The following is an 11,552-nucleotide window of genomic DNA, read 5'->3' on the forward strand; positions in this document are numbered from 1 at the left end:
CTGTAGATGTGCAATAAAGTTTTTCATTTTTGAAAAGGGTTGCCACCTGTTACAAATTTTAGTAAAATTATTTAATAAGTTAAATGAATTAGATATTACAATGTGGGTATAAATTGAACTAGTTTTGAAAATACTTTAGTTCTAAACGACATGTAGAAGGGTTGCTACATATTAAAAAAACCGATTTCGCTTTAATTAAGGGAAAAAGGTAACTGAAATATGTATGACAATATAAGTATCAGAAAAATTAAAAAAAATTTCATATTTAGAAAGTAATAAGTGAAGAGTACAAACATTCCTGAGTTAATTTAAGAGTCCAGTAATTTAAAAGGAATGCAATCAGAACAAATCACTGATTGACAATGTATGTATTTGTAATAAACCAACAAATACGATGGCGTAATCCTATGGTTTGACGTAATTATTATTTAGTTTAACTAAATTCGACTTTACAAACAGGTGGCAGCCCTATTCGTAATATTTTTAAGCTAAAACATTCCTAAACCTCTTTCGTCTGACTCCCTTATGGTGATACCTATCTATTTCAATTACCTTATTTCCATTAATCCAAGTGAAATTTGATTTCTTAAACAGGTGGCAACTCGCTGCATGTAGTTAATACACATTTCGATTGATACCCATCTCTTAATAATTCACTTAACTTATAAAAAAAACTTGAATCTAATATTTTAACAATTTAATTTTTTAACAAAAAAAAAAAAAAAATAAAAATCTGCTATTATCCACAGGTCAAGTTTTTAATCTGACGCTTCATTTTTGAAAATGTAACGAATCGTGCAGATCTCAAGGCACTGTCGAAAAATAAATTTATGCATTAGGGAAAAGCGCATTACTTCAGAAAGTGCAAAAAACTAGCAGGTTTTTATTTCTTCTTTTGAAAGCTAAAAGCCCATACTATTTAATAAAATAATAAAAAATACCCTATTTTTACATATATTTTTTATTAATTCCATTAAAACTTAACATTTTTTGAAATTTAAAAAAAAAAATTGTTTTCTGGAATACCGCAGAGGCACCCTGTGTTTAATTTTATTCCCAAATTTTAATTGCTGTAATTCTCTACTATCCATATGGAAACAAGAAACGCCAAACCAACATTTTATTTCAAAGAATATATTTTTGACATGTTTTTCTATGAAGAGCTCACGCATGGCTATGCTCTTATTAAAATCCTTAGTGTAAAATTTGTCGACTTTAGTGGCTTCCTGGCGGCATATAATTAATTTTTTAGCGAAATGTCTGTTTAATTCTTTTTAGTGGATAAATTGTCTTTACAAAAATACCAAACAAGTTCACATTGCAGATAACGAATTTTTCAATTTTTGCCCACTTAGGCGGCACTGTGTAGCGTGCAGCCTGTTAATAGAATGAAAATGAACTATCGACACATGCTTGTGTGAATTTAGTTGAAACAAGTTAAAAAAAAAGAAAATTTAAGACAAGCTGTAATTAGTGGTTGATAAACAAATAATTATCGACCCGCCGCAACACCTAACAACTAAATTTTTTTAGAGTTATTTCTTTTCATTTAAGTAATATATGTACGTTTAAAAATATGAAATAAATCGGACCATAAATCGATGGCTGAGTGGAAGATCGACATATCTCGGCAGCCAGTTCAAAAACGCCCTATCACAGAAAACTTTTCAAGAACGCCCTACTTCACAATTTTATTGAAATAAGCCATATTTTAGAATTTTATTGAAAAACATCCTATCTCAAACAAAAATACATTGAAAATATGCTGAGATAGGGCGTTCTTCAACCAAATTCTGAGGTAGGGCGTTTTTCAATCATATTCTGAAGTAGGGCGTACTTGAAAAGTTTTTCGAACTGGCTGCCGAGATAGGTCGATCTTCCGCTCAGCTATCGAAATACGAATTTTCAACATATCTCGACACCTGCACCACCTTGCAAGTTTGGACTACATAGAGGCGAAAGTAACTGCCGTATTATGTATCTCGAACGATGGGTTGCAGACGACAACGTCTCTGATTGCGATTTTATTACTCTATCGGTAGTCTTTGTCTTGCTTTACTTCGATTACGACTAGAACGATGCCGCGGCAGTTTCGGTGAAATATCTCTGACGTTGTTCATCCATAGGGCTACATCTTCTTCTGCTCAGGGCTAGAAGCCTTACATCTGCGCCGCCGCTAACAACTTCTGGTTCCTCCAACAATCTGCACGGTGTGTCAGACCATGATATTCCGTAGTGTGACAATAGTCAAGTGCAACACCTGCCTTGGCTTGTGCCACTTCAGGGCATGATCAGGTCTGCCCACCACGCGAGATTGAACGAGGTACTTCGAGGAACCTTCGTCTGGCCGACCCCGGAAATCCCCGTATGAGAGATCTCAACACGGAGATTCGGCAGCTTGTGAACGTACATAAGCGGAAAAAGTGGGAAGAGCATCTGAAGACTTGAAACTTCACCACTGGCGTGAGTAAGCTTTGGTCAACCGCGAGTTCAATATCCAATCCGACAATGCGCGACGAAAGAGTCGAAATATCTTTCGGCGACCATGCTTCGTCAGACCCGGAGCGCTGCGCGAGCTATTTATACTGCATCCTCCGGCGGACAAAGCCAAACGTCGAGTGACCAGAATACTGCACAAACTGCCAACAACAAGCGCGCTTCTTGTTTTCACTTGAGGTGAAATTCAGGTAGCCATCGGGAAGACGCAAGCATATGGGTGCTGAATAATTTGGGTCCTGCGGGAGTAGATTATCTAGCCAAGGTTCTCAACCTGTCAATGGCCCCTCTCGTTATTCCAGACATCTAGAAGATGGGGCGAGTGGTCCCACTGCTCAAACCGGGGTAACCAGCCAACAAAGGAGAGTCTTATTGTCCGATAATACTCCTTTCCCAGGTACTTACTGCTCAAACCGGGGAAACCAGCCAACAAAGGAGAGTCTTATTGTCCGATAATACTCCTTTCCCAGGTAGCGAAGACACTAGAGGCCTTGCTAGTCCCGTATTTTGGGAATCACCTGACCCCAGCGAAGCATCAGCATGATTTGGAATTGATGACTTGTGCTCGAAAGTAAACGAGTATCTCTCAGAGCTTTCTCACCTCTTCACTGCTAGGAGCCTAACCCTCTCCCCTAGAAAATCCTCACCGACCTTGTTTACCACCTGGACGAAGGAGGTCAGACTACCGCTGGTGGCGCAAGCCTCCCACACCAGTTCCGACGGTGAATAATCCTAAAATACTCGGAGTAACTTTCGACAGTCTGCTTTCCTTCTCTGCACGCACAACCGCTATTGTCAATGAAGTACAGAGTCGCAACAAGGTCCTCAAGTCGCTAGCCGGCAGTACCTGGGGCAAAAACGAATAAAAGTGGCTGGCAACATACAAGGCGATTGGCTGGCCGGTTCTAAATTACGCAGCACCAGTGTGGTCGCCGGGGACCAGTAGGACACAGTGGATGAAGCTTAGGGTGGCCAGATGCGCTGATTTAATCAGTACATGTACTGATTTTTTTCTATTGTACTGATTTTTAAGAACCCGAAATCAGTACGCAAAATTTACTGATTTTTTGAGTTGGTACTGATTTTGTACTGATTTTTACATTTAATAAATACTTTTGTAAATTGAATTTAAACTCGTTTCCTAGGATTTCGCAAAATAAGAAACTGTTTGGATTCAACCCAACCCAACTTCACGATTTGCAGGTTTTACAGGATTTACAGCAAAAGCTGGTTTCGCCATTAATAAATCTTATGAAAGGTGGTGGTGAGTTTATCATATATTCAGTACACTGAGAAACAATAAGAGATAATCTTTTGATTATAATTAAACATCCACTGAGAAATCGGCTGTCAGTATTTCACTTAAGACGACTACTGCTACGGTGCAATGTGCAATGGTGCAATTTTCTAGAATTAACTATATTTTTATAAAAAATTTAAATTAAGTAAGGAAAGAAAAAATTTTCACAACCTGTCAATACATTTTACTACTATTTTCGTGAGCACAGCTGTACATACATACGTAATAACTTTGATTTGTTTTAAAGTAACGAATTTTTATATTAATAATACTAAATGTATTTAAAAGTCTATTAGTTATTTTTTGTTAAATTAATGCGCTGTTATTTGGCTGTTATATTGTTTATAATAAAAAATATGCTTAAAAATGAGCTGATTTTTATGGCTTTGTACTGATTTTTGATCCCAACTGTACTGATTATGTCACTATAATATCTGGCCACCCTAATGAAGCTACAGACAGCACAGAACACAGCACTTCGCACTGCGACCGGATGTCTTCTGATGTCGCCAGAACACCACCTACATGACGTGGCGAAAATGATCCCCATAAAGGAGCACAAGACAATGCTCCGCAAGCAATTCTTAGTAGGGAGCCACAGATGTGTAGGCACCCGAACAGACACCTGCTTGCAGAAGAGCCCTCGCATTAGGGAATGATGCGTCCATCTTCAATTCGTGTATTTTGTTCAAGAGTTTGTACGGAAGAAGAAACTAAGTACCTAGATTTTCTTCGTAAATAGTTTTTAAATATCTTAATTCTTTGGCCAAATTAGAACCAATATTTTAAGCTACAATTCTGCATTCTTCCAGAATCTCAATGACCACTGATTTCCCAAAACTTTGATCAAGTTCAGCTATTTTTCTTTTGTTTATTTAATATTTAACATTTTTTCATAAAAATTTAGGGCGTATATACCAAACACCATTTAAATGCACATATCAAACTTTGTGCAAAAGTTATAAAAAAAATTGCAGTTTAATCTAAATTTTCCACCCTTTTTGAGTATTTATTTATTTGGTCTACAGAAAAGTGTTTTCTTACAGACAAGTGAGAATAAAACATTTAGATATTTAAATATGTGTGATATATTACAGAGTAGACTAATTATACATATTAATTTTTAATAATAATAATAAAATAAAAAATAGCAGGATTGATAGCTGGCGAGGCCTAGTCTCAAGTCTACTTTTGTGTGCAGCGGGCGGAAAGCTCTAGTTTCCACTCCGCGCTATGGACAAGCTGTTGACGATGGTCGAAAAAGCCAAGTTTCCGATCCATGCTCCCGAAGTCATTACTATGTATGTGTGGCAGGTGGAAAGCTTTAGTTTCCACTCCGCGCTGTGGACAAGCTGTTGATCACGGTCGGAAAGAACGAGTTTCCGATCCATGCTCGAATTGTCTTACGCGGTCGCGAAAATATACGAAGCCGATTACAATTGTACCAAGCAGTCAAAAAACGTACCAGTATTTAAAGTAGTTTCATGTACACTAACAATACAGTGCAAAATCCTTATATATTCTGAAAAAAAATAGTATCAAATGTTAGGTACTCTAGCAAAAGTCGCTATAATACTTACTGTATGTATATATACCCTTTCAAAAGTCGCTATAATATTTATTGTACGTATTTATACTAGTTCAAAAGTCTGCATCTTCTGATGAACTTAGAAAACTGCGAAAAAAAACGTGGTAGTTTCAGTGCCTAGTGGAAGACGTCTTAAAAAAGAAGCAGACCAACCTTCATGGAAGATAGTACGCGAAAAGCTTAAAAAAGCTGGCTATATAAAACTTATTGTTTCAAAACTCGCTATATTTAATTTCTATATATAAAATTTGCAAAAACTACCACACTGCGATTTTGATTTTTAATGTTATTAGGCTCTTATTTATCCAAGTTTTCAGATAATCAAAAATAAATATGCAATTTGGATGTTACTTGTTTTTGTAGACGTTTTTTTTTTCAATTTATGGCTTACTATTATAAAATCACATAACGCTGTTTGATCTCAAGTAAGGTTTTCTTAATGATAAAAAGTGAGTCGGAGGTGTCAAAATAATCGTTATGCTTATTAAAGTCCTGGCATAGGCAACGAAAAGCATCATGAATTTAAATATTTGTTCTACAAATAGTTAGCTTAATGGGCTTGTAATGTCTAGAAGGAATAAAACACGTGATCTGGTTCAGTAGAAAGGGACTATTGACCAACCCGTGCAAGATCTTAATCATGAACAAGTCCCCGAGCATCTCACTACGGCTGTGAAGCGTTGGCAAATTTATGAGTTTCAAGCGCCTTTGTACGGTGGGAGTTTTAATGTCGAATCCCAAGGCAAATTGATTAATGCGAATAATAAGAATTGTTTCTGTACCGACTCGAGTCTGTTAGAATGCGTTTGATATCTAGGGTTACGTACGACGAACCCGTATTCTTAAGATCGGTCTGACTAGGGAGGTGAAAAGAGCTTTCGTGACTTAAGGATCTCATAACTCTTTAGTCCAAAGTTTGATGAAAGCCAAGGCGCCCTTGGCTCTATTAACACAAGAGTTTACATGGGACTTGAATTCAAGCTTAGGGTCCATGGCCTTGATCGATGAAATTAGTTACCTGAATGTTATGTTCACAAATGCGGTAGCTATATGATTGAAAGGGTCTTCTAGAGAAACACATAAATTTACACTTTTTCAAGTTAAGTGACATAGAATTTACTTTGCACCGCAGTTTTATAGTCCATTAAATTTTAATAATAAAAAAGTGCAAGTTTTAAGTTGCGTTCTTTTTGCTCTTTTTTCTGACTGTATTACGCATTTTTTTTCAATAAAAAATTTTCGAATATCCTCTGTATGGAAGAAACTGCGTGAAAAAACTGCCAAAAATTGACGCGATTTTTAACTTCAAAATTGCATTACTTACATACTTTGAACTTTTGTGGAAAACCTGATTAAAAAGTTGCAAACTTATGCTTATTAAATTTTTCAGAATTTTGGACAAAGTTGAGAGGTTTTATTTTTAAGTTTTTTTTCGTAGTATGATCTATATTTTTATAAAAAATTGGTGGAAAAAATTAAAATAACAAAATTTGCATTTACAACTGGTGATAAATTCCCTTTGTCTTTTTCTCCGCTTATATGTGAGGACAGTGTCCGGTAGATAAAAAAAAACAAATAAAATTAAAAAAAAACAAATAAAATTAAAAAAAAACAAATAAAATTAAAAAACAAATAAAATAAAAAATCAAATAAAATTAAAATAAAATAATAATAAATAATAAAATTAAATAAAATAAAATAAAAACAAATTAAATAAAAAACATATAAAAAAAAAAAAAAACAAATAAAAAAAAAAAAAAAAATAATTATTATTGAGCTCGAGGACGTTTTTAAATGAAAAACTTTTGTGGACAAGCAACAATAATTTTTATTTTATTTTTTTTAATGGTAGGAGTGATAGCTATTTCGGAAATCACCACATTTCCTCATCAAACTTCTTTCAGAAGGATTCGAATCGACGATCCCACTGAATGTGTTGGCTTAACAAAACAAAATGAAAAAAGTGGAAAAAAGCAACAATAATTCACAAAGAGAACTTAGCACAGTGCGTAGTAACGTAGTGCGTAAATAAACCTAAACCCAATTGGACCCACAGAACTTTGATAAATGAAGGAAGCGAACCCAAGAGTTCTAATAAATACAAGGATTTCACTTAGATCGTTAATATAATAGCGTAAATAATGTATGTATGTATTTTTTAAATAATCGTATACATGAATTAAGACGAGTCAAAAGATAACAAAAAAAAACGAATTCTGCGCAAATTACTTAAACGCGACAAGCCTGTAGCTGCAAAAGTAAATTCTTGATTTCCTTTATATCATTGCATTTATCGCTTGCGCCAGCAACAACCTTCGACATGACCTTACGGCGCAAAGCGATAGCCTCTACGCGTTTAGAAAGCTGCAATTCCAAAAAATAGGAATTAAAATCAAATAAGAAATTAGACAGAGCATAGTAAGTTCTTCAACTCACCTGATAAGCGCGCTTTATAATCGGTTGCGGCATACCAGCCAGCTTAGCTGCATTGAAACCATATGATTTGGGGCAAGCCCCAGCAGTATACTTATATAGGAAGGTAACCGTTTCTTGAGTTGGATCTTCGTTATCCTCATTTTCAACCATACAAGCCTGAAGGCAAGTAAAATAATGTTACAGAAGCTGTATAGCTATTAGTATACAGTATAGCTTACCATATGACCCAATGTGATGCGCGCATCTTTGTGGAAATACTCGATGAGATTGTGATAGTGCGTGGAGAAAAGCGTACGACATTTCAAATCAGCTAAATAGTTGACCACTGAGGCTGCTATGGCAGTGCCATCGTAAGTAGCAGTACCACGACCTGTTTCCATTGATTTTTTCTTTTACTTTCAAAGTTAATATCAATATAATATGCCACACAGCTTACCTAGTTCATCAAGCAACACTAGACTGTTAACGGTAGCATGCTTCAAAATAAGTGATGTTTCATTCAACTCTACCAAGAATGTGCTCTGCCCTGCCATAATGTCATCCTGTGCACCCAAACGCGTAAATATACGATCGACCAGCGTGATGCGGCAACGTTGGGCCGGTACATGCGCCCCCTTCATAATAAAATTATCATTTTTAATAAATTATTTAACTCAAAATTTTACTTTTAACATACAATTTGTGCCATCACCACCAGCAAACCAACTTGCCGCATTAGCGTACTCTTACCACCCATGTTGGGGCCTGTAAGTATAGAAAGCGGAGCTGGCGTTTCGTCCGTGCCCAGAGTGAGCCCATTTGGTATGAATGTATCAGCAGGCGCACATGGATGATAGCCCTCTGCAATGTCGATAAATGGATGCTGCTCGGCAGTTTGCTCCTGCAATTCTGGAACACAAATTACTTGCTGAGCGCGTGCATACTCTGCCAATGAGCCTAAGACATCCAGATTGGCTACACAATCAACACATTGCTTCCAGAGTTCATAATGTTTGGAGAATTTCTCAAATATTCGTCTGGCTAAATCTTTTAGAATGGCATCACGTTCGACTTCAGCGTGTTGCATTTGCTTGACGAGTGTCTGCAGATTGAGGTGATCGGTAATTTTAGATACTAGTAAATGGTTTGGTAACTTACGCGTGTTTCATTTGTCGAGAAGCGTCGCACTGGTTTATTACCTTTCCGTTGACCCTCCAATTGGTAGGCTTTGCCTGCCTTCCTAGCCGCATTTTCAGGCACCTCCAGCTGGAAGCGATTTTTCTCGCCACCAGGTGTTAGACGACAACCGAAAAATTTTTCTTGCTCAATTAGATAATCTTTGAATGTGGCATTTATGCTTTTGATTTTTTCTAATACTTCATCGTAATCTGCATCCACACCCTGTTCCGGCGCAATTACACCAGTCTTGGAGCCTGCCTCATGATCGAAAGCGTTCTGTAATGAAGTATTTTGAAAGCGAATTTAAATTGATACCCGCTAAACAATTAAAAATGAGTGGCCACACTACGAAAGTGAAGCTTTTAACGATTAATTCCTTCTTCGTTTCATTGATCTGAAATTAGAAAATTGGCTACTGATTTTATTGAATGATTCTTAATATTAAACCGTTCCGGGAGATATATACTTCCGTTGCATATCCAAGTTTCACATTTTTTCATTACGAATTTTGAATTCCCTACCGCCGATACGTACTTTGAAAAATTCCAATTGCTTTGCCATATCAGGGAAGCATCCTTTTGGCTTTAGTTGGGTCAAACGCTTCATGAGTGGTGATTCAAAACCGCTTAAAAGGGTTGGTACGTCCATCAGCGCCGTAAATCCCTTCAATATGCCAATGAAGTTCTGTATTTTCTTTTTATTATACAACTTCTCCTCAAATAGTATGGCTCGTCCATCGGGATGATCTTGTGAGATACGCTTATTGCCGAACAAATGTATCTGTGCTAAATGACGCTCAAAATCTGGCATTGGCGCCAATAAAGCGCGCAACTCTTGCAATTCCACAGAATGCTCGACCAATTCGGTTATAGCTTGCTGACGGGCCACAATTACATTCAGCTCGCAGCTGGGCGAGCAGATCCAATGATGTAGCAAACGTTTACCGAATTTTGTGCAACAATTATCCAGCGTAGCTTGTAGTGAGTACTCTTCCCCAGTGATACGCAGATTAGCCAGTGTTGTCGCATCGATAACCATATGGCGACGGCGAACAGATTGTTGCTGGCCCGACTGCGGCTTTGCCATACGTACCGATTCATTTAACATATCCGGCGGCGTATAGAGGTGGTAGCGGGCCATGGGCAGTACTTTTTCTTCGAGTTGACAACGCTGTAAGTACATAATGCATTGACCAAGCGCCTTCAATGCAAGCTTACAATCATCTCGTGGTGTTAATCCCAAATGGTCAGATTCAGATTGCATTGTGCGCAGTGCTAATGGCCAGTTATCGCCATTCGTAGTATCGTCCGATATTTTTGCATAATAATTCTCAGCGAGATGTTTCAGTGTCTTCTCAGCACTGCACACTTTCGAACCATTGGCCGGCAAAGGATCTTTGAGTATGCCGGAAAGCATAGTACGCAAAATCTCCTGCGTGCGTTCAGAAAGTGAACTACGTTCATAGAGTAGCTAAAAGAAAAGACCACCGTAGTAGCTATGAAATTAAACTGATTATTAGTTTTTCCCTTAGCGTACCAAAACTGGCATATGATGCGAAAGCAAAGTTAACAAGCGCGAACCATTTTTGTCATCCTCGAACTCGCCAATATAAAAATCACCGATAGAAGTGTCGACATAGCAAACACCATATTTACTGCTGCTCGTTTCATTCTTTAATTAAATAGTCAATTAAAAATTACGGTGAGGAAATTTTGACCACTTGATTACCTTTTCAACCACAGCCAGCATGTAATTTGGTTGGTAATGTGGCGTTATCTGACATTGTGTGCCAAATACTTGCGTGCCGCGATTGGATATCTGACAAATCTCGCGCCGCACAACCTTATCGAACTTTGTAGGCTTAATTTTTTTACAGCGCTCGCTCATCATTTCGGTGGTTTCAGTTTGTTCAACTCGCGCCACCTATAAAATGAAAACCATTTTATTTCAACAATATAAAGTAGGTAGCCTCAAATAATATACCTTGTAGCCGCGATCAACCAGTACGCTAGACATTTTGTCGAAGCTCACTTCAGGCGAACCGGCATGCGCAAATTCGCCGCGCATGTAAACAAACCCCAGCTCCTGTACGCCGATTTCTGCATCCATGTGGTATAATTCATAAAATTTACCTACTTTAAAGAAAAGCACGCAATCAAAGTTGTCCGATTTTAACACCCACCATTGGCGTACACCCTAGCAATAAATAAATCCAAGCAGAAACATGATTAAATCCATTCAAAAAATATATTTTTCATCATCCTACCGGCGATAGCGAATTCAAGTACTTTTCGGGTACATGCAATGTTGTAGGGTCATAGTCTGCATGATCCGGGCGCCTGCCCTGCTTATCTTTTATCTTATCGGGCTGTAAAAAGTCCAGCTTCTGATGTGGCCATACCACTGGTTCGTCCAATGTGGACGTGGTGCATACAATCTTCTCATATTTAGCATCATTTTTCGCAGCCGTTTTTGCGTCTGTTATAGTAGCCGAGGCTTGCAATGAAGCTAGCTTTTCCATAAAACTACCTTTTTCCAATTTAGGCTTCTTTTGCTTCGGTTCATCACTTTTCT

General features: G+C 37.4%; 1 protein-coding gene across 1 annotated transcript; it reads right to left on the reverse strand.

Moving 5' to 3' along the window:
• Positions 1 to 7,491: 7,491 nt before the first annotated feature.
• On the reverse strand, positions 7,492 to 11,544 carry LOC118738823 (probable DNA mismatch repair protein Msh6). The gene is made up of 11 exons (XM_036469814.1): positions 11,245 to 11,544; positions 10,962 to 11,174; positions 10,707 to 10,901; positions 10,515 to 10,649; positions 9,513 to 10,448; positions 8,958 to 9,254; positions 8,497 to 8,901; positions 8,257 to 8,434; positions 8,039 to 8,190; positions 7,821 to 7,976; positions 7,492 to 7,748 (listed from the first exon to the last, which is right to left on the reverse strand). The coding sequence occupies exons 1-11, from the start codon at positions 11,497 to 11,499 to the stop codon at positions 7,614 to 7,616; spliced, it is 3,057 nt and encodes a 1,018-aa protein (XP_036325707.1). The 5' UTR covers positions 11,500 to 11,544; the 3' UTR covers positions 7,492 to 7,613.
• Positions 11,545 to 11,552: the final 8 nt, after the last annotated feature.

The sequence above is a fragment of the Rhagoletis pomonella genome, unplaced genomic scaffold (genome assembly GCF_013731165.1).
Source record: "Rhagoletis pomonella isolate Grant_MI unplaced genomic scaffold, Rhpom_1.0 Rhpom_scaffold_00005, whole genome shotgun sequence".
Lineage (NCBI taxonomy): Eukaryota > Metazoa > Arthropoda > Insecta > Diptera > Tephritidae > Rhagoletis > Rhagoletis pomonella.

Bases quoted from the DNA above. Each gene is read 5' to 3' on its own strand.
- LOC118738823 (XM_036469814.1), bottom strand. From the start codon at position 11,499: ATGGAAAAGCTAGCTTCATTGCAAGCCTCGGCTACTATAACAGACGCA. The intron at 10,902-10,961 runs GTATATTATTTG...TTCATTTTATAG, and splicing joins TGGTTGATCGCGGCTACAAG to GTGGCGCGAGTTGAACAAAC. The intron at 7,749-7,820 runs GTGAGTTGAAGA...TTGGAATTGCAG, and splicing joins TTATAAAGCGCGCTTATCAG to CTTTCTAAACGCGTAGAGGC.